The sequence below is a fragment of the Oreochromis aureus genome, linkage group 3, assembly GCF_013358895.1.
Source record: "Oreochromis aureus strain Israel breed Guangdong linkage group 3, ZZ_aureus, whole genome shotgun sequence".
In the NCBI taxonomy this organism is placed as follows: domain Eukaryota; kingdom Metazoa; phylum Chordata; class Actinopteri; order Cichliformes; family Cichlidae; genus Oreochromis; species Oreochromis aureus.
In genome coordinates this window covers 79,509,485-79,532,502 of record NC_052944.1, presented here as the reverse complement: position 1 = coordinate 79,532,502, position 23,018 = coordinate 79,509,485, and the positions used below count along the sequence as shown (strand labels likewise).

At 40.5% G+C, this 23,018-nt stretch overlaps 1 protein-coding gene across 1 annotated transcript; it reads right to left on the bottom strand.

Moving 5' to 3' along the window:
• Positions 1-7,772: 7,772 nt before the first annotated feature.
• LOC120437650 (CD226 antigen-like) lies at positions 7,773-17,793 on the bottom strand. Its single transcript, XM_039608178.1, has 4 exons — positions 17,539-17,793; positions 11,002-11,337; positions 9,409-9,741; positions 7,773-8,482 (listed from the first exon to the last, which is right to left on the bottom strand). The coding sequence occupies exons 1-4, from the start codon at positions 17,606-17,608 to the stop codon at positions 8,289-8,291; spliced, it is 933 nt and encodes a 310-aa protein (XP_039464112.1). The 5' UTR covers positions 17,609-17,793; the 3' UTR covers positions 7,773-8,288.
• Between the last annotated feature and the right edge of the window lie 5,225 nt (positions 17,794-23,018).

The window sequence follows — 23,018 nt, the reverse complement described above, 5'->3', positions numbered from 1 at the left end:
AACGTCTACCATTTAAGGATTATGGAGGATTATGAAGGCCACTGCGCTCTTAGGAACCTTAAGTGCAGCAGAATTTTTTTGTAACCTTGGCCAGATCTGTGCCTTGCCACAATTTAGTCTCTGAGCTCTTCCGGCACTTCCTTTGACCTCATGATTCTCATTTGCTCTGACACTCATTGTGAGCTGTAAAGTCTTATATAGACAGGCATGTGGCTTTCCTAATCAAGGCCAATCAGAATAATCAAACACAGCTGGACTCATATGAAGGAGCAAAACCATCTCAAGGATGATCAGAAGAATTGGAGAACACCTGAATTAAATATTTGGGTGTCACAGCAAAGGGTCTCAATGCTTAGGACCATGTGATATTTCAGTTTTTCTTTTTTAATAAATCTAAAATCTAAATCGGTCAATGTGGGGTGCTGTGTGTACATTCATGAGGAAAAAAATAACTTAAAATAGTTTTGCAAATGGCTGCAATAAAACAAAGAGTGGAAAATTTGAGGGAGTCCAAATTCGTTCCATACCCACTGTACTCACAAGTCTGAGTCTCACCTTCAGGTTTCCTGTGAACATATCGTCTTACCAGCAGAACCAGTAACACCAGTAGAACCACAACACAGACTGATCCAACAAATGACAACACAGAGAGAACAGGAGGAGAGAGTGATGGAGGTGGAGGTGTGGTGGCATGTTCCCCTAAAATAAAGCAAACACAGTCATTAAGTTGTCGTCACATTGTGAATGTTGAAAGCTGCAGAAACACAGACAGGTGAGTGTGTCACCTGTGACAGTGATCCAGCTGGATGGAGACTCTCCATGACCGCTGATGTCACACTTGTAGAGGCCTTCATCAGACCTGGAAACATGCTGGATGGTCATGTGACCTGTAGGCTGCTTCCTGATGAGGGAGCCATCTTTATAGAAAGCAGCTGGGAGGTTGGAGGGAGTGGTCTTTGTTTTACAGAGCAGAGTGACGTCATCTCCCTCCATCACAGGGAGGACAGGACTCTGCAGGATCACTGATCCACCTCAACACAGAGACAAACTACAGCATTTCATCCATTTACACACAGCTTCATCAACACTAACTCCACACACTCAGCTTACCAGTGACTGTCAGGTTAACCATGTTACTGATGGGACCCTCTCTGGACTCACACCAGTAAACTCCACTGTCCCATGGATACATGTATTCGATTTTACAGGAAGAATTAGTCAAACCAGCTGGTTTTCCCCACTCATCTCCACACTGAGTCCTCTGTTCTTTGCTTGTGTTTCTCCTCAGAGTCCATCCAGCAGAGCTGTCGTCCTCCTCACAGCTCAGAGACACAAAGTCTCCTTTGAAGAACTGAGAGCTGCTGGGACTCACAGTCAGACGAGCTGTGAGGGTTAAAATGAAAGACTGATGATCTGTTAGACTTTACATTGTGAAACATGAACCCAATCAGGTCATATCAGTGAGAATTTATCAGGTTTAAACTGTGACAGAAGGTTACTGACCTTGGTTTGTTGTGCAGCTCAGCAGTGAGATCAGAACTAAAGAGAAATGACACTCAGGTTGATTTGAGGTGAACATAAAGAACAACTCAACACAACCAGCTGACAAACACACAAACTTGTCTCTCTCTGATACATCTGCTCATTTTCTATTTTATATCAGTATATTTCAAGTTTGACAAAAGACTAAAAATATTTAATATTTAAAAAGAAGAAGAAAGAGCATCTTTTACACTCATTTTTCATCTTTTCTTTGAGGAAAATCTGAAGCCCAGTTGTTACTGTTTGAGCAGAAGTGTAATACAGAAAAATAAAATAATAATATCAGATTACTTTCAAATATTAAATGGACATGTTTTAACATTTTACATCAAGTTTTTTCTGTTTGACGAAACAGATTTTAAACAGTTTCTGCTCCTTTTTATCTAAAGAGCTCTTTAAACCATCATTATTGTTACTGTAGGTACTAAATATAAATATTACTGTTACACTGTGCAGCTGTGTTGATATAATGAGTGAATGATTTGAGCTTTTCACTGCCTGCTGTGTTTCCTCGACTCCTGAGCAAAGATAAAGAGTCAGTTCAGACCTGCAGTTGGTCCTCGTGGTGTTTTGAACTTGAATTCAGCCTGATTTGTTTTTCATGTCTTCTCCTCCATCATCAGTTATCAGGAGAGCAGACAGTCAAAGTACAAGAATTCAAACAAACACAGAGATTCTACTTACAGAGCAGACACAGCACAGATGTTTCCTTCATCGTCCTTCTCACTCATTTCAGCTTTTTTCATTTCTCTCACTGACACCAAGTAAAGCCCGCCCTCTTCCTCTGAGCACCAGCTTTCTATTGGTTCAAACAAGGGGTAAGAACTATTTCCTTTCCATGTAGTTACGTCCCCCTCAGTGAGAGAGGCAGATATGAGGTGAAACACAGGAATCAAACCGGGGACGCTGCTGTTATGGAGCTGAACTGGAACCATTCAGACACTGAGGCCCTCTGAACACATTTTAATTACAGCTGTGCAGAGACACACTGATGACTGACTGGAACACTATGATTCACATGTTACATTAACACCATCCTCACACGGTTTTTATATGGCCACTGGAGGGACTAGAAAAAAGATAAGAACAAAGAAGATAAGAATAAACAACAATACTGAAACTCTTGGTTGTTTTGCTTGGATTATTGTTATGGAATTTAAGTTAATGTATTCTTTTATCTATCTATCTTTTTTTTCTATTGTTTGGCTCTTTTTCTTTATGCCTGATGTAAATCAGCTGATTGCTAAATGATCTTTTGCTAAAAGTGTTGGCATACTAAGCATGTACTTCAGCCAATACCTTTTTGAATATTCTTATGTCATGCTTTCTTGTTTTGTGAAAAATCTTTCTTCTGTAGTCATTGAGAGATTTGTAATGATAACCAAAAGAGAAAAAAAGTAGTTTTAAAAAAAACTATGTTGGACTTTAAGTTGGACTAACAAGAATACAAGCAGATCATTGGTGATGCTTCTCTTATTTCTCTCCCTGTGACTCAGAAATCAGGGTCAGTAGGTCATGTTGAAGGATATATTAGAAACATATATGGAGGACAGAGGAGAGAGGAGGCTTTCCAGAAGCTTCTGTGTTGGAGTTCTGGTCTCTGGTTCCACTGCAGTGGAGGAGTGGTGCAGCAGATTTAAGGGGGAGGCCTGGATACAAAGGTGGTCCTTGAGCAGTTTGTGGAAGGGATGCCCAGGGGAAATGACCAACAAATTGGCTGGGGTTTAATTACCTTTTCGGGCTGTATGTGGACATGTGATCATGACTGTTAGCAGCATGTGGTTTCTGCAGAAAGCCCAGACAGCTCTGGTGATTTGCCCCACGGATGATTTTCCACTGGAGCAGTCTTGTGACGACAGTCTACACTCAGCCTTTGACCAAGTGATAGGAATTGATGGTGACCAGGTGCGGCCTGAAGCCACACAGACCTACCCATGCTCTGTATTATTGAATGATAGGCTTTATTGGGTGAGTCGTGACACTGGCACAGAGGACGAACAGACCCAGTTGTTGATGTCTGAAAGCTGCCGGGAAATTATTTTCCAGGTGGCTCAGTATAACTCCATGGCAGGGCATATGAGATATGATAAAACTCTGGAGCGAGTAATGGCCTGATTTTATTGGCCAGTCATCCAACTGGATGTCCGTGTCTTGCCCAGAATGTCAGCCAGCAATCCTAAAAGTGCGCCCACTGCCATTAGTGGAGGTCCCCTTTAACCTCACTGGCATGGACCTCATCGGGCCATTTCACCGGAGTGTGCGCAGCTATCACTTTGTATTAGTTTCTGGTGGACTATGCAATGCAATACCTGGAATAGGTATCGCTGCACACAATTCCACAAAAAAGTGTAGCTTAGGTGCTGTTTCAAGTCTTCTCCTGAGTTGGCATCTCGAAAGAGATACTGACTGACCAGAGCACGTCGTTCATGTCTCACACACTAAAAGAGCTATACTTATACTTAGTGTTGAATCTGTTCGGACTATGTCTACCACCCTCAGACTGATGGCTAAATCAGAACGCATATGTTATCGCTGTTTGGACCCTCTATTATTTGTGCGGGAGGTGCCCTTAGGCTTCCACGGGATTTTCTGCCTTTGAGTTAGTTTGAGTTCTTCAGGAAGCCACAGGGAGATGCTGGACCTTATTAAAGAAAATTAGGAGCAAGGTCCGAGGCCGACTAAAAACAATATTCAGTGCAAAGCTTCACACTTTAAGGAGGTTATCACGAGACCTGGGAATGTCACCAGCACCTGTACAACAGAAGGGCTAGACTCGGGCAATTTTCACCAGGAGATAAAGTGCTTGTGTTACTCCCTTTTTCTAGCTCGGAATTACTTGCCAAATGGCAAGGAACCTTCGTGCTCACATGGTGAGTGGGGGACATTGACTATGAAGTGATAAGGCTAAACAGGTGAGGCGCTATTCATATCTATCACCTCAGCTTCCTTAAAGCATGGAGAGGCCAAACCTTTCTCTGGTGAACCTGGTTAAAGAAAGAGATGAATTGGGGCCGGAGGTGCCAAATTTCACGATTCCCACCTCCCTCCATTGTGATAACCATCTCAAACAAACCCCGAGAGCAGATGTTGCTGCATTGCTACAGCATTTTGTAGATGTGTTCGCCCCCCTGCCTCGCCATACGACTCTCAGGGAGCAGCATTTTGAGATGCAGCCTGGCATGATAGTGTGTTCACAGGTTCTATGTCAATTACTACAAGGGTCACAAAGTGTCACGGTTCGATGCCTACCCCACGCAAGAACAGTGTTGGTCAAGTTACTTTACTGATTACTTATTTTCAAAAGTAATTAATTACTTAGTTACTTTTTAAAAACACGATTTACAACCTGAATAGGTAATAAAGTGATAGATCTTTCAGTCCAATTCTACTTTTTCTGCATAATCCATCATACAAAATGTAATCAAATGGAAAAGTCTCTTTTTAAAACTTGTTTTATTAGTTTTAATCTTTTAACTTTATGCATCAAGCAAAAATTAAATTATATGCAACATTCTCTGACTGGAAGAAATTTGTTTAACATTTAAACCTATTTTCTGCACATTCCAGCACATAAAATAAAATATTTTTTTGTGTTTACACTCACTCTTTCAAATAGATGCAAGTAAAACACAGCAGAAAATAAATAAAGTCAAAGGTTAGTTGCTCTGTTTTCACCTGTAAAGCAGGACTGGGGTAGGCGGAGGTTTGCCCTGGTGCAGGTGTGCCGCAGCGGTCAGTTGAAGAATCCCCGAGTTTCTCTGTGAATTTCACATTACAGTCGTAGCGCACTCGGTGCTTGCTTTTTTTCACTGTAAAAAGAAGTTTTCTTCCCACGCACAGCTGACACTAATGTTTTTGTCACTTTTTATGGAATCAAACTCAAAATAAGGTCAGTACTTCCACGCTTTAAACGCTGCACGCTCATACTCTCTCCCGTACTTGATATATTATCAGTGTTGGGAAGGTTACTTTTAAAATGTATTCCATTACAGAATACTGAATACATGCCCCAAAATGTATTCTGTAACGTATTCCGTTACGTTACTCAATGAGAGTAACGTATTCTGAATACTTTGGATTACTTAATATATTATCATGCTGTTTACAACTACGTGAATGTACTATTGCTGTGATTTATTACTGTTACTGAAGGCCCGCGGCTCCGAACAGTAGTAAAGGGACCTCTGGCTAATACGTTGGGTTGCCTGTCGGGCTGGTAGCCGAAAACTAGCTTTACTTTGTTGTCTGGGTCAACATTGCTTGCCAGAGACAGAGAGAGGCGTTGAAAGGCTGCTCCAACGGAACTTATTTTTTCCGGAGGAAAACACGAACACAGTGTACAGTTGAGTCTTAATAGCTTACTTACAAATGGGCTCCTCAGGCACTCTTCTTGGCTGCAGTGGTTATTATTATATTTACATGCTTCCAGCTCCCGTTTTTGCTCCGTGACGTACTTTTTCTTTTTCTCCCTCCCTCGCTCACAGACACATAACGGGTATGGTAGTCCATTCTCGCTGCAGCACGGACTACACTGCCTATGAAGCTACATTCTTTAGAGCTATGCCTGTAGCATTCTGCCTATTAGCTTAGCACAACAACAACAAAAAGGCGTTCTCTCACCCAGGAAACACGCAGAGAGAGAGAGCGTCATCCTGTAACCATGGCAACCGCAACGCTGCCGCCTGGAACAACAGAACGTAGCTGTCAAACAAACCCAAACAATCCTGACCCGCCACAATATGAAACAGGGAAGTACCGCTGTGTAATCCATTTATTTCAACAAAGTAACTGTATTCTAAATACCACCTTTTTAAACTGTAACTGTAACGGAATACAGTTACTCATATTTTGTATTTTAAATACGTAACGGCGGTACATGTATTCCGTTACTCCCCAACACTGTATATTATCCATTGTTGATCTGCACACAGCTGTTGTCACGAAAGTCGCACTCGCTTAAGTCACTGTCATGAGACATTCTCGCAAAAAACTCACGGTTTTAGTAATGCAGTAACGCAGCGTTCCTACGGGAAAGTAACGGTAATCTAATTACCGTTTTTGCAATGGTAATCACTTACATTACTCGTTACTTGAAAAAAGTAATCGGATTACAGTAACGCGTTACTGCCCATCTCTGCTCAAGAGGCTGGTTAGATCTGGTTTGCTGACTTTTCTTATCCTGCTTAAGCTCCAGCCAAAAGATTTCTTGGATATCAACACCAATGAAGACGTTAACGCAGAAGTCTTATGGGAGACTACAAAATGCTTTACTCATGGTTTTTGCATCTCATTCTCTTCTATTTTGGCAAAAACAAGTCGATCAGATCTCTAACTTAGAAAATCTAATCGAATTTTTACAGAGCTTACAAAAACACAGCTGGTCAGACATTTGGACTACACTGCTGACATCACTGAAAGATGAATACAATGCAGTAACCTTATCTAAAGCGGAGTTCATTTTATATACAGTGGCTTGCAAAAGTACTTTTCCACATTTTGCCACATTACAGCCACAAACATGAATCAATTTTATTGGAATTCCATGTGAAAGACCAATACAAAGTGGTGTACACGTGAGAAGTGGAACGAAAATCATACATGATTCCAAACATTTTTTTTTACAAATAAATAACTGAAAAGTGGGGTGTGTGTAATTATTCAGCCCCCTGAGTCAATACTTTGTAGAACCACCTTTTGCTGCAATTACAGCTGCCAGTCTTTTAGGGTCTGTCTCTACCAGCGTTGCACATCTACAGACTGAAATCCTTGCCCATTCTTCTTTGCAAAACAGCTCCAGCTCAGTCAGATTAGATGGACAGCGTTTGTGAACAGCAGTTTTCAGATTTTGCCACAGATTCTCGATTGGATTCAGATCTGGACTTTGACTGGGCCATTCTAACACATGGATATGTTTTGTTTTAAACCATTCCATTGTTGCCCTGGCTTTATGTTTAGGGTGGTTGTCCTGCTGGAAGGTGAACCTCCGCCCCAGTCTCAAGTCTTTTGCAGACTCCAAGAGGTTTTCTTCCAAGATTGCCCTGTATTTGGCTCCATCCATCTTCCCATCAACTCTGACCAGCTTCCCTGTCCCTGCTGAAGAGAAGCACCCCCAGAGCATGATGCTGCCACCACCATATGTGACAGTGGAGATGGTGTGTTCAGAGTGATGTGCAGTGTTAGTTTTCCGCCACACATAGCATTTTGCATTTTGGCCAAAAAGTTCCATTTTGGTCTCATCTGACCAGAGCACCTTCTTCCACATGTTTGCTGTGTCCCCCACATGGCTTGTGGCAAACTGCAAACGGGACTTCTTATGGTTTTCTGTTAACAATGGCTTTCTTCTTGCCACTCTGCCTTCTGCAACTCCCTCTGCGGTCAAGGGTTGCAGGTGGCAGCACCAGCCAGGAACCGATCTGAGCTGCCAGCTGCTCGATTGTCTGAGTGTGGCACTCAGTCTCGTCCTGCTCCCTCAACATGTCCATAATTTGGGCCAGCTCATCCCTTGGCTGACCTGTCGACGAATTAATGCTTTTCAGCATTCATTCATTACTCTTGGTTGCTGTCACTTTTCACACAAACACAGAGCTTTAGTTTTCCAGCTTACAGCTGAATACTTCCCCAACAACAACAACACAGACAATTCAGACTGTAAGCCGCTCAGGTGCATCTGCCTCCCCTGCCATGGCCCACCTGAGCACATCCCACCACAACAATATAATACAATCTTATTTTCATGAGAGATGATCTTAAGTTTGAAGAGGTATTGCAATCTCAGCAGGACGCTCATTTGAATCTCGACACTGTTTTCTGTAGATCAGAAAAACAAAAACAGCAACAAGAAGCACAGCACAAAGGGACAAACCAACAATCAGTCCGTCAGATCCATCCTTTTTCACTGCATCTGTGTTCCCTCGATCCTCTCTGTGTCCTCTTGGCTGACCTGCAGGTGAGAAACAGCTGTCAGGTAGGTGATGAGAGAAGAAAAAAACAAAAACAATTTCTTTTTCATGTGCAGGCATTAATTAAAAAGTAAATTGTGAAAATTTACCTGGTGGTGGAATTTTCTGTGCTTTCAATTAAAAAAGGACATCTGACAAAAACTGTGGCCACAATCACTGTTCTAGGTTATTGAATTCTAGTCATGTTACACTATCATAAATGCCTGAATCTGTAATCTCAGTGACTAACAGAGATCCTCAGTCTAAAGCTGAGTGTGAGGTTGTGAGAAAGTCTCTGCCTGCGTTCATAGATGTGTCCTTTCAGCTGCTCTGATCCAACCTTTGGTCTCTATGAAGAGGCTTCAGGGAGATGTTTGCTACGTTGGACTGTAGGACCATCAGAAATGTGTGCAGTAACAAAACAGGCAGCACTGAAAGGAGCTCTAAGTGTTTGTGTTGTTCAATGATTTGTGCACAACAACAAAAATGGGACCTCTCTCATCCATCAGTCATCATGTGGACATTTTTCTGACACACTTTGAAGCTGATGGACGTTTTGTGTCTGCACTAAGTACGTTTTCAGCAGCTATGGCACCGGCAGGATTCACTTTCACAGACTCACAACCACCAGCTTCACCCTCCCTCCCCTCCAGCTGTAGGCTTTAACATTGAGTTTCCCCACACATGTTTACAGACGAGTTAGAGAGCAAGAGAAGAAGAGACTGATTCATAAATGTCTTTGTTTCTGCTCTAACCTTACCCAAACAATGCTGCTCTACAACTCTAGACTACCAGCCACAAAGACAACAGCTGGAGAAACATCTGTCTACCTCTGACATCCACCAGCTCATCCATACAGCAAACACAATCAACAACCAGGAAGCAGCTTCACCTCTGATCACACACACACTCAGCTCTACTCACTCACCTGGAGGATCAACAACAGTCAGGTAGATGATGACGCTGTTCTTCCATGAGCGTGTTTCTTCAATGAAAACACGACACTCATATGTTCCACTATCATTAATTGTCACATTCTTCAGAATCAAAGACACGTCTCCATCCTTCATCTGTCTGTCCTGCAGATCCACCCGATCCTTAAAAGATGGATGCTGGTTGGCTGGATCAAAGTATCCATCCCGGTACAAAAGCACATATTCTGGCTCCAGGTCAGCTCTGCTCCACTTTGCAATGTTGTTGTTTGGAACTCGACATGTCAGAGTGACGTCCTGTCCAGACTCAGCTGTGATGGTTTTCTGGTCTGAAAGAGGAAACAACACAGAGCAGAGAGGTTAAAGGTCAAAGTACAATTATGATCAGAATGATTGACGTTAAATATTTTGTTTATTTCATTTGACATTTGAGTTTTTAGTCATGTTGGATTTGATGAACCTCTTAACATCCAGCAGGTCTAAGGAGCTTGGAAAGAAAAGCATCTGGACTTCTTTAGGTTGCTTCTAGACGTTTTTACCTCATCCGAGAAGCTTCTTCAGTTCTAGGATCAAATGGTAAATGGCCTGTATTTGTATAGCACTTTAATTAATCCCTAAGGACCCCAAAGCGCTTTACACTACTTTCAGTCATCCACACACTGGTGATGGCAAGCTACATTGTAGCCACAGCTGCCCTGTGGCGCACTGACAGAGGCGAGGCTGCCAGACACTGGCGCCACCGGGCCTTCTGACCACCACCAGTAGGCAACGGGTGAAGTGTCTTGCCCAAGGACACAACGACCAAGACTGTCCAAGCCGGGGCTCGAACCAGCAACCTTATGATTACAAGACTAACTGCCAACTTTTGAGCCACGATCGCCCAAATGTTAGAGAGTCCCAGATTTTTAAACCCAGTGGGAGTTTCCCCCCAAAGAGGGACAAAGGACCCCCTGATGATCCTCTACCTAATCACATGTGCCAAGGTGTGAAAGCGGGTGTGGGTCACAATCAGCCAGGATTTCGGGTGAGCTCATTGTGAAACCTGGCCCCACCCTATCATGTGATTTCCTGAGGTCAGATGGCCCAGGATGTGAGTGGGTGTTAAGGCTTCTGAGGAGGGAACTCAAAACTGGATTATAGATGGCAGACAGTTGGTGTCGTAAACCACCGCCTCTGTTCAAAGATGGTCGCTCACAGTGGACGTAAATGGCTTCGTTCACTCCTCTTTCAAACCATCTGTCCTCTCTGTCCAAAATGTGAACGCTGGCATCCTGGAAAGAGTGACCTTTGACCTTTAGACAGATCCATTTATGAAGTGGCTGTTTGGTCTCTCCGATGTAGAGGTCTGGGCATTCCTCGCTGCACTGTACAGCATACACCATGTTGTTTAGTTTGTGTTTAGGAGTTTTGGCAAAACACCTTGGCTCATGTGAAAAAGGATCACCAAGGGGCCCAGAGCTTAAATCTGACCTGCAGGTGAGAAACAGCTGTCAGGTAGGTAATGAGAGAAAAAAAACAAAAAGTAAATTGTGAAAATTTACCTGCAGCTTCACCTCTGATCACACACACACTCAACTCTACTCACTCACCTGGAGGATCAACAACAGTCAGGTAGATGAAGCTGAGCTGCCATAAGCGTGTTTCTCTCATGAAGACATGACATTTGTATGTTCCAGTATCAGCAGTGTTCACATTCCTTAGAATCAAAGACACGTCTCCATCCTTCATCTGTCTGTCCTGCAGATCCACCCGATTCTTAAAAGATGGATCCTGGTTGGCTGGATCAAAACGCCCATCCCGGTACAAAAAGACATAATTAGCTCCGTGTTCAGCTCTCGTCCACTCTAACACTATGATGTTGTTGTTTGGAGCTCGACATGTCAGAGTGATGTTCTGTCCAGACTCAGCTGTGATGTTTGTCTGATCTGAAAGAGGAAACAAAACAGAGCAGAGAGGTTAAAGGTCAAAGTACAATTACGACCAGAATGTTTTATTTTAATTTTTTTTTTAAAAGATGGATAGGAAGAGCCCAAACATATGAATGTTTGCTATGGAACAGCTGAAAACATCTGCACTTATGACAACAAATATATCAGTGTTTGATCAGAGTATTTTATCTTATAACCATGTTTGCTGTGCACTGCACTAAAGTACTAACTAAGTGAAAGAGCCTCACATACTGAATCACATTGCTCTGTACAGTCACGGCTTGCCATTTTTTACAGTATTATAAAAATATAAAACAACACCAAGTTAAACATTTTTTTCTCAACCAGTACCAGCATAAATATTTCTGCAGTCAGCGAGAAGCATAAACAGTGTGTGTTCACATTCATTTACTCTGCAGGCAACTTCAGTCTGTTTGTTTGCATTTCCTTTGGAGAATCTCAGTCAAAAGGAAGAAAAACAAACAAAAACACACTTTCAGTAATGCAGATTGAGTTGACAAAATTAACTGCATTTATCTGTTCCTCTAACTAACAAGCCACGTATCTCTCTTCTGGTTTCATTACAAACAGAGCACTGTTCATCAATATAATACACTGTAACTCTGGGGTTATATTAACGAGCGAGTTCCACTAGTCTCCAGAGAGAGCAACGGCTTATCTATACTTCAGCCCACAAGCTGCAACGTACAGAGTCTGCCAAAGCCTCACACTACAGTTTGCTCCATAAAGAGTGGTGGTCCCAAATTGTGACTGTAGCCACGCTAGTTGTTGTCAGCCTGGCTACAGTGCTGTAGAGAAACCTGGGGTTGTTCTTATTTTCTTCAATCAGTGACGAATAGTAAGATGTTCTGGCTTTGCGGAGGGCTTTCTTATAAAGCAGCAAAATATTTCTCCAGGCTAAATGATGATCCTCTAAATTTGTGACACGCCATTTCCTCTCCAGCTTACGAGTTATCTGCTTTAGGCTACGTGTTTGAGAATTATACCACGGAGTCAGGTACTTCTGATTTGAGGCCTTAGTTTTCACAGGAGCTACAGTATCCAGAGTCGTACGTAGTGAGGAGGTAAAATTATTAACAAGATAATCGACCTCTGTTGGAGTAGCGTTCAGATAGCTGCTCTGCTCTATGTTGGTACAGGGCATTGAAGATGATAACAGTGGGTGGATTATATTCTTAAACTTAGTTACAGCACTTTCAGAAAGACATCTACTGTGATAAAGTCTACTCTCCACTGCTGTGTAATCAATTATTGTAAATGTAAATGTTATCAGGAAATGATCAGACAGCAGAGGGTTTTCAGGAAACACTGTTAAATGTTCAGTTTCTATGCCATATGTTAAAACAAGATCTAGAGTGTGATTAAAGTGGTGGGCGGTTCCTGTCTGAGCAGTTAAGACACTGTGAGTCTCTGCATGCTGCCTTTTCTGTAGCTACAGCTGTTTGTATACACTGAACAAAAAGCTTTAGTTGTATACTGACTCCCAGGTCCTAGCCTGTTTGGAGCCCTGTCCATCTTCCATTGGTTTTAATTTTGCACTCCAGTATGAACACCCATCCTTCAACCCGAGAATCACCACAACATAACCTAATAGACCTACACCTTAGTTCACAGATTCACTTTGTTTATTTCTGGGATTTCTAACAACCCAGGATTCAAATCATGAATACACAATGGGCTTGGATTTACAACATTATGAATGAAATGTGCTCTATATGGAAGCAGCAGGTCTCCCTCCCCTTTCGACAGGCTGTGTGTGAGACTTGAAACCATCAAACTGTAAATTATAAATTTTAAATGGTCATTGATCCCTTTACCCCGAGTCCTAAAGTGTATATTTATTTTCTTACTCTTCTGATATTTATTGTTTGTTTACTTGCTCTGCTGTAACTGGAGCCTCGTCATCTCGTCTCTCTATATACTGGACTGTATGTAGCGGAGATGACAATAAACGATAGCACTTATCAACAGTGAATATAAATGCTAAAACTGAATATATTACATAGTGTTCCCCCCCTCCACCATTAACAAATGGTTCAGCCCATAGCAGGACCGGCTTTTTTCTTGTTTTCAGTAGCAAGCGATGCTTATGATTGTGCCAGAGCACATTTTGAACAACACCATGAGAATTTCGCTTTTTACACAGGTGGTTGGATGTTACACTCTGGAAATGGAAGGAAGGTGAGTGTTATTAACCCTCTGTGGTCCACGGACACGCTGCACCTCCAAATCACAACTGATGTAAGCTGACATAGCAACAAGCTGCAGCCACGCTGAGTCTCTATTTCAGCCCACATTGAAAGTTCAGACTTCAAAGTTTTTAAATTTTAATTACAGGCCAGTAAATCCAGAGTTATGATAATATATATAAGCAGTGTTGGGACTAACGCGTTATTAAGTAACGCGTTACAGTAACTACGTTATTATTGTGGTAACGAGCACGGTAACTAGTTATTATGCCAAAACCAGGAACGCGTTACTCGTTACTGGAATTTAGATAGGCTCGTTACTCGTTACTGTGTGTGGTGGATGTCGCGAGCTTCCACAGATTCAATAACATTAGCAAGTGGTGGAGGCCAGCAGGTGGATGACGGAAAAGGGAGGCAAGAGGAGAGACCCGAAGCGGCCGCCGGTCCGCGTGTCAGGTGAACTGAACTTCAGGTAAGAAGTTATGACCTGCAGTCTATCGGAGTCAGATATAAACCAAGTTTAGGTGGAGTTTATTTTCGGTATGCTGACATTTCGTACATCACTGCGTGCTAGCTAGCATGACGGAGTTTCTATACAGCTGGGTGGGTGCTATGTTACTGATGTTGAACTTTATTTTGTTCATACGGTTAATTATTAGAGTTTCCAACCGTCCCCTAAAAAAAACAGAATCGTCTGGTATTCAGAGAAAATATTACGCGTTTCGTACTGAGGTGAAAAGGAACACAGTTTGTCCCGGACTTCAGCTACAATGAAAAGACACAAAGCTGAAGCTGCACAGCTGCCTCTTCTTCTCTCATTCTCTCTCTCCGTTTCTACTTCAGTCATGAAACTGATCAATGATCAGCTGATCGGCTTTTCTCTGTTTATTTATCGCCCACTTTGCGCCAGAAAGAGGAAACCAGCGGATGTCGCGCTAAACAACAGCAGCACGTTTAAGCTTGATCAGCTGTTGTTAGAATTTATTTAATATTAATTTCTAGTATCAGCTGATGTTTGCTGGAGCCACAGCTGTAAAGCTGCTGGTCATGATATCGGTTTGTATATCTGGTGAGTGGGAAACATGCAGATGAAACCAGGAGATGTCCTTACTGAATCATCAGAGCTGAACAGGTGATGGAGAAACAGGTTTACCTTTTAGGTGACATGAATGAGTTGAAGGAAGTTATGAGCTGTTTCTGAGAGACAAATAACACCAGGATCCTTTTCTACGTAGCTGACAGCTGGTAACTGTGCAGGGGCGGGTCTAGCAAAGTGTTGCCAGGGGCCAGGTAGGGCATTAACAGGAAAAGGGGCACAAGGAAATACTTTTCTTTATTATTCTCATTTAAAATGTCTCGCTTTTAAAAAAAATAATTATCTGAGTCTTACAACAAACGATTGATAGATTGATACATATATACCATCAGAACAGTGTACATCACTGTCACAACAGTGTTTGTTTTCATTCAAAGGCTTTATGATTTTTCCTATAATGGTGGGCGGTCTCTAGTCAAAATGCCCGGACGATTGTTTTGTCCCAGTCCAGCTCTGTATGCAGCTCATCTGCAGTCTGGTGTTACCTACATCTTCCTATTCAGAAGGCAGAATTTCCAAGTTCTGAGTACAATCAAAAGCACCACGATTGCAGTTTTTGTGTTGGATGTAAAAAGCAGGCTAGAATCATGGCGGCGGTCAACGACGGTCCAGGCGTGATTTCTCTCGTGGAAATGTGCACATTATTTTTCCTTTCTATTGGTAGGTGGCACAGTGCACTTGTGGCAAGTAAGCAAGCTAGAAGACTGGCAGTCTGGCTGGGTATCCAGTTACGGAAGCAACACATTAACAAGAGAATTCTGAGTAAAACCAAAGTTACTTTCCCTAGTAACTAGTTACTTTGAAAGTAACGAGTAACTTGAAGTAACTGAGTTACTTTTTTAGAGAAGTAACTAGTAATGTAACTAAGTTACTAATTTAAAGTAACTTACCCAACACTGTATATAAGCCACGCTTTTTTCTAAATACTGTCGTCACGTTTTTGTGTGTGTGTGTTTTAAGCGTTTTCTAAGGACAGTGCGAAAACAGTAAAGAAAAGGAAAAAAAACACCTCTTTCCTATCGGTGGAAAAATCCACCATGTCGGCCAATCAAAAAAAAAGTCAACACGTGGGATTTGGTTGTTTAGGAAGAGGGGAGAGTTTTGGGAGTGACGGTAACGGCAGCGAGACAGAGCGAGCGAGTGAGTGAGAGAGAGAGGGAGAGAGTTTTTAGATGTGGGAGATTTGTGACGTTTAGTGTGGAGTGTATACTTAGTGTGTTGTGTTGTCTTGTGTAGTTGTTCTGTTGTGTAGTTGTTGTTTTGTTTTGTGTGTCAGTGAGGGCACTAATGAATGTCACAAAGGGACATTTGCAACGTAAACACTGTCACTAAGTAGAAAACCAGCGGAGTGATATACCTCCTGTTGTCAGGCCTGCAGGTTTATCCCTGTGCTGTTCTCCTCTGTCTTTTGGTGGACAAACTTTTTTTTACTGGCACAAATCATTTGTGGGGCATCTTATTGCGAAACCTGATTGTTCTCTCATTTTAGTTTTAGTAATATTTTTAAATGGTTGTACAAAATGAAGAAAATGGCAGGTGTATTGGCTGCATTTTTAGATAAATAGTTGTATATGTTTACAAAATGTACAATTTATATTTGCATTTCAAGTTATAAAAATTTACTCAACATGTCTGTGGTTTTTTTTTACAGTAAAAAATACTACTAGGATTTTAAGTTCTTTGTGTGATTTCAGATCAGTAATACTAATGCAGTATGTCAGTGAAAATAACAACTAAATTCATTTGAGCTGAAAAGATACCAAACAAGGCAAGGGGAAAAAATAAAATGAAACAATTTGAGGGTGAAATACAAACGTAAACTCAAAAGGAGTCAAAAATGGCCGGTTGTATTTCAGACCTCAGTGGGTTAATCCAACAAATCGTGAAAAATTAGGTTTAAATTTTTGTTCATCACAGTGCAGATTTCTGACATTTTGTGTAATTTAAGCTGTAACAATGTGATTGTTTTCTAACAAAAAACAGTGTTAAACTTAAGTTAGACTTGTGTTTGTAAATGAACCGCCCCATGTTGTGTAGCTTTCTGGATTTTATACTTATTGGGCTACATATTTATTTATTATACAGGCTATACAGTACATAAGCTCAAAACTCACATGTTTTATGTAACTAAAGTGTGTAATTATGTGGGCTACAGACAATAATTAAGTTATAGACTATATTTATATGAAAAACGTGTATACTTACTGCATTTGAATTATTTTAACCATATGTAACCACCTTCATGTGTGTTTGGGGGGGAAAAAAGGCTTTGATTTTTCCACCCCATTTGATTTTTTGCTACCCTCATGCCACCCTAAGAAAATTTCTCTAGATCCGCCCCTGGCGAGCATGCGCTCCGAGGGCTCTCGCGCTCACTTTTCACGTATAGAATTTCGAAAAAACATCGGTGCAAATTATAAGTCTGTATCATAATGTCTGCTGTTTTCGTGTTTGTTGTTTTGTTTTCATTTTGTTTTATTTTGTTTTATTAGATGCTGGTCCAGCCAGCCAGAGAATCCCCCGCCGCCCCGCCCTCTCCTCCCCATTCCTAACATGCGCTGGCATGACGTCGGGGCAGCATGAGAACGAGTAATTTTTGCTTTTGTTTTTGTTTTTTGCCGATGCCCGTGATGCCGCCTCCACCACGATGCCGCCCCGGGAGACCACTCGTGTCGCCCGTATCTAAAACCGCTACCGCTGACTCCTGAAACTACAACACACATTACACTTCTTTGTCTCTGGATCACAGCCAACACACCTTAAATCCACTTTGACTTGTATCGCAGACAAACTTAATCAATAGGAAAATAATTATTAGAAAAGAGTCAAGTGTCGTTTACAAGTTACGAGATCTCCCCCCAAACTGTGAGGTTTCTAACAGGTAAATCTCACCTGCAGAGACAAACAGGAAGACTCCGACAAACAGCAACGTGGAGCAGAGCCACACAGTCACAGCGGGCATGTCTGTGTTCTCAAGGTCAGATGATCCGACACTTTAATGGTGATAAAAGTCTGATTCTGTTGGTATTTTCACAGAATACCTGAGTTTAAACCTGACATCATGAGATAAAGTTTAAGGTTAAAATAAAGTTTTACTCGCTCGATGCCAAAATGTCCGACTCCTCTCTCACACACCGACGATCGATCAACGACGCCCACAGCCTCACCCAGTCAGTACCTGCCTCAGTACCTGACGCGGTAGGAAGTGACGTTTCGGCGCAAAACCAAAACAGCGCGAAACAGTGTCCGACATGAGCCAGGAAAAGAACACTCCTTGCTAAGTACTAATAATAATAATAAACAGTTCATAACATAACCATAGCCATAATCATAACGTTACCCTGATATCTCACAGAAATGCAACATGATAATAAACAGAAGCTGGCAACTCAGCTCTGAAGAGTGGGCAATCATTCCTTCAAGTAATGAACCTTTTCATTACTTAAAAGAAGTTGAAAGTCCACAGGACGTTATGACGTGTTACATTTGATGTTAGGAGAATCACACATGCATTATAATAAATGTACGTACCATCACTAGCAAATACTTTAACTTCTACTTTCACTGTAAATAAAGTCACTAAAGATATTTTTCCATTTCCTGTGTTTGAGTCCAGCCTGCCTATAGATCATGACAATAAAACTCTATGCATATATATTATACTATAATCTAGATTATGAGCAGTTAAATGTTGCATCACCACCACAATAGATAACAAATTCTTTGGTAGGTTTTTAAGTACATAAAGTTTTAATACAAAATCATTTGATGCTGCAGAGAGCATGCAAAACATGACATGACTTGAAACGTAATACAGAAAAAGTGAACTGAAAAATACACTTTTTTCATTAATAGTTGGTATTTATTATAATTGCACCAACACAACTGAGTTCTTAAAAGATTTCAACAAACTTTGCAAGTGGTGATCCACTGACAACCAAGACATCCATACTAGTCCCAAGCAAACATCTCCCTCTAGTGGTCACATGAAGGACAGAAATGGAAAATGTGCAGCTGGTCTCTTCACTCATCTTAATTATCTCAATTCAAATCTTCAAAATGTTTTATATTGTAAGGTAAAGACCTACAATAAAACAGAGAAAACTCTAAAATTTAGATGATCCCCTATGAACAAACACTTTGACAACAGTGGGACGGAAAGGGTCGCTTTTACAGAAAGAAACCTGTTAAAAGATTAATAATAATTAAGCCTCGGGGAAGGTTAAAAGCTGTTAAATGTTCAGTTTTTATGCCATATATTAAAACAAGATCTAGAGTGTGATAAAAGTGGTGGGTGGGTTCTTTTACACTTTGAGAGAAGCCAATTGAGTCTAATAACATTAAATGCCATGTTGAGGCTGTCATTTTTAGCATCTACATGGATGTTAAAATCACCCACAATAATTATTTTATCTGAGCTGAGCACTAAATCAGATAAAAAGTCTGAGAAATCAGAGAGAAACTCTGTGTAAGGCCCAGGTGGACGATAGATGATAACAAGTAAGACTGGTTTCTGAGTTTTACAGCTGGGGTGGACGAGGCTAAGCATCAGGCTTTCAAATGAATTAAAAGTCTGTCTTGGTCTTTCATTAATTAATAGGCTGCTGTGAAAAATTGCTGCCACACCGCCCCCTCGGCCTGTGCTTCGAGGTTTCTGGTAGTTAGAATGACTCGGGGGTGTTGATTCATTTAAACTAACATACTCATCCTGCTGCAACCAGGTTTCTGTAAGGCAGAGTAAATCGATTTGTTGATCAGTTATTAAACCTTAACTTTGACACACAGTAGGTGTAATAACAACAACAGAGTCATAAAGATATACTTCCAAAACAGGTGAATATTTATATATATAAAACCTTCATAACTCTTGTGTCTGTTTGGTGGTTTCTGGATCTCATCTTTTTGAGAAGATGATGTGTTTCTGTTGGATTATTCAGGCTGAGTTTAGGGCTGAGTGTGAAACTGTCCAGCAACTGGACAACATCAGTGCCAGAGATGCCATGAGGATCAATACACTTATCAACTAGAGGCTGGAAGCATCATTGACCAGAATGATGAGTTTTCCTTAGTATCAGATTAAAATACCTCTGACTCCATTCCTGTTTTCTTCTCATTTTTAATCAACTTTTTCCTGTAATGTATGATAATTAGATGGAGGATGAGCTCAGTACTCCTAGTCGTTTCACTTTTACGTTTACACAAGATGGAGGAGTGTTTGAAGAGTGCAGTTGTAAAATCAAGAAAAACAGACCGCTTGCTTATTGTGGGGTCATGTGATTTTTCGGGTTGGTCTCTTTTCTTTGTGTGATTGTAGGGCAGTATATATCTATATATATATATATAAATATATATATATATATATATATATATATATATATATATATATATATATATATATATATATATATTTATAAAAATCTGCTGACCTAAAGTACCAAAGGCAAGTAGTTGTCTTACCACTTCACTATCCATCTGTTATATTGAGTGATCATGGACCAAAAATACCAAGGCTGATTTTTTTGTTCCAGATGAGCGCTGCCCTTCGTAACAACTGTTAGGAAGGTGGAGTTTTATTTTTTGTGCTTTTTTTATTTTTTATTTTTTTATACATCACATATTTGGAACTTATAAGTGTTAAAGTTTGGATTATGTGGGCGTGGCCTATTTGACTGACAGTTGGATAGCACTGGAGCCACTAACTTTGTCCAAGGCTTCACCTTTAACTGCAGTCCCTGAATTGGACCTTTCTTTGTGATGTTCCAGGCATTTGGAGCTTTTTATGCAATTATATGACTAATAATAAGTTAATTTACTAACAGACCATCCTTCTTTTGTTTTTCTTACATTTGTTCATGTGACGATCGATTGCTGTATCAGACATTACTGAACCAGAGAAACCTTACAGTGTTTTTCAATTCTACATGTTAGTGGTTAACAGAAAGACGTTCTCAGACTCATTTAGGAGGTAAAATCCATCTCCTGCAGCTCACTTCCTCTCAGCTGAATTGCTCGTACCTAAAGGAAAAAAAATACAGCTTGTATTTTTTAATTACTACAAACTAAAGACTTTATTTAAATGCCAAACAGTGAGAAAACTGCCTCAGAGTCAGTCACAGACAGGGAGGAGGAGGGTTTAAAAGATCTAAACTCTGCTGTGGTTGCTCTGTAAGTACAATAAGTTTTTTTTTAATGGATGCTGAGATTTAAGAATAACCTGAGACATTTTTCTGTAGTCATTAATCAGGTGGATGAGGTTAAACTTCAGCTTCAAAAAGGAGACAGAGAGCTGTAAGCGCCATCAGACCAAACAAAAGAGTCCTACCTGAGAGAAGAGAAGAAAAACGATGTAGGTGTTAGTGTTTTCTTTTGAGTGTGAGTCTAGTACCACACGTAATCCATGATCATACTTACTTTATCATACCACAGCTTTCATTTGTAGCAGTTCACTGCCTGGATCATTGCACATAACTGAATAATGTACACTGCTGTAATCCTGATAATCAGGCTTAAAATACACAAAACTGTATTCAATTGAATTCAATTACAATGTAATAAAAATATTGACATCAGTTGGGTTAGTATTATGTCATTTTATGATAAATATATTGTACATTTAAATCATATTTTTAAAATATCAAGAAAATGCTTTTAATTACAGACCAAATACAAAAGACTGATCAGATATGACTTCACATATACTTGTGTATTTAGTAAATATTAACCTTGTTTTTTAAGTTGAATTTAGAAAATATGAGCTTTAATTTGTTTTAAAACCCTTCATAATAGAGTTTAATGCAACATTAGTTAATTTGGCTCTATTTGTACTTAAAATATTTTTAAGTCACTTATGCCATTTTTCATAAAACATGTTTATTTACAGTTACTTTTAATTTCATAAGTAATGTTCTTTCACCATCTGATCTTTATTAAAATGCATAAAAAAAGTAAATTCTGTAACACTTATAGGAATAATTATGTTAATTTATAGATTTTTTTTAACAGTGTGTTAGGTGCCAAGAGATGTGGCTTTGCTTTTGTGTTCATTTTATCTTTTAGGTGTCAAGCCTCCACCTATTGGCCAGTTCAAAGTTGATTGGCATGTGTCTATTGGCTGGTCTGGGCACAGTTGGCCAATCACTCTCCGGGGATCACTACAAATGAGTAGCTCCCTGGCCAGCTGGTGGCTGCTGGCTTCTGCTTTATGACAAACATTTGAGTGAAGGCTTCTTTGGATTGTGTGTGGTGGAAGGCTGGACAGGTAAGCTGGGGTACCCTATACACTGTCTGCAATTTTAAACTGTTAGACACGCTAGAAAGGTGAGAACTGTTAACACTTCTCTTTTTACACATACAAAGAATTTAGGTTACAGAGAAATGATTAAATGTGAACACCTATAACTCTGCTTCTTTTCCTGACACAGGTAGGATGGCCTAGTGATGAAGTGAAGCTTTCCATCCAACTGGTCGACTCATGGTTCGAAGCATTGTGATGATTCACTTGCTCTACTGCGCCATCAAGTGGAAGATTCAAGTGAAACAGGCTCTTTGATTATAATGATGTGTAAACCTCTAAACTGAATAAATTGTTTTCATGGTTATTTATCCCGAATATTGTCTCAGTATGTCTGATACAAAAAAGAAAGTGGAAACTATCAGGACAGAGTTTTGGTATGATTGTGTAACTGTTAGGCTCAGACAGTCAGTCAATAGTTTAATTCAGATCATAGATCAGTACATTTACATATTTTTATAACTATAAAAAGTTCAGAGTCACTGACAGACAGCACAGACACACAATGTTGGTCTGAGTCTAAACATGATGATAAGCAGAGACGTCTGATGTCTACAGTCGTCTGCTGGATGTTCAGGATAGTTCATTTCCATCTGTCCTCAGATCGTCTGACTCACAGTTCAGATGTTAAGAATTAGGAGGCAGGACACTGATTTGAACGTTGAGATGGTTTATGTTTTCTGTAGATCAAAAAACAACTGCAGCAGGAGACTCAGAGTTCAGCTGTAAAAAACTATGAGATATTTCAAACATGGTACTAACAAACAGGAAGCTGGTATGGTCTCTGGCCCTGTTTGCAATGTCTTGTGTAGATAAAAAAAACAGCAGCAACAAGAATTACAGCAGAAACACTCAGACCAACTATCGTTCCAACAGATCCATCCTTCTCTTGTCCTCCTGTCTGACCTGCAGGTGAGAAACAGGTGTGAGGTGTCAGCTGTCAGGTAGGTGATGAGTGAAGAACAGAACAGAATCCATTTCCTCTTCTAATGCAGTAGATTAGGCAAAATGTAAATTGTTCACAATATGAATGTTGTGTAAAATCTTACATACTAGGAGGATTTCTGAGCACTTTAATAAA

Excerpts from the sequence above, each read along its gene's own strand:
- LOC120437650 (XM_039608178.1), bottom strand. The coding sequence starts at position 17,608 with ATGCCCGCTGTGACTGTGTGGCTCTGCTCCACGTTGCTGTTTGTCGGA. Across the intron at positions 9,742-11,001 it reads GACTGTTGTTGATCCTCCAG|ACCAGAAAACCATCACAGCT; the intron begins GTGAGTGAGTAG and ends TTCCTCTTTCAG. Across the intron at positions 8,483-9,408 it reads GACTGTTGTTGATCCTCCAG|GTCAGCCAAGAGGACACAGA; the intron begins GTGAGTGAGTAG and ends TCTCACCTGCAG.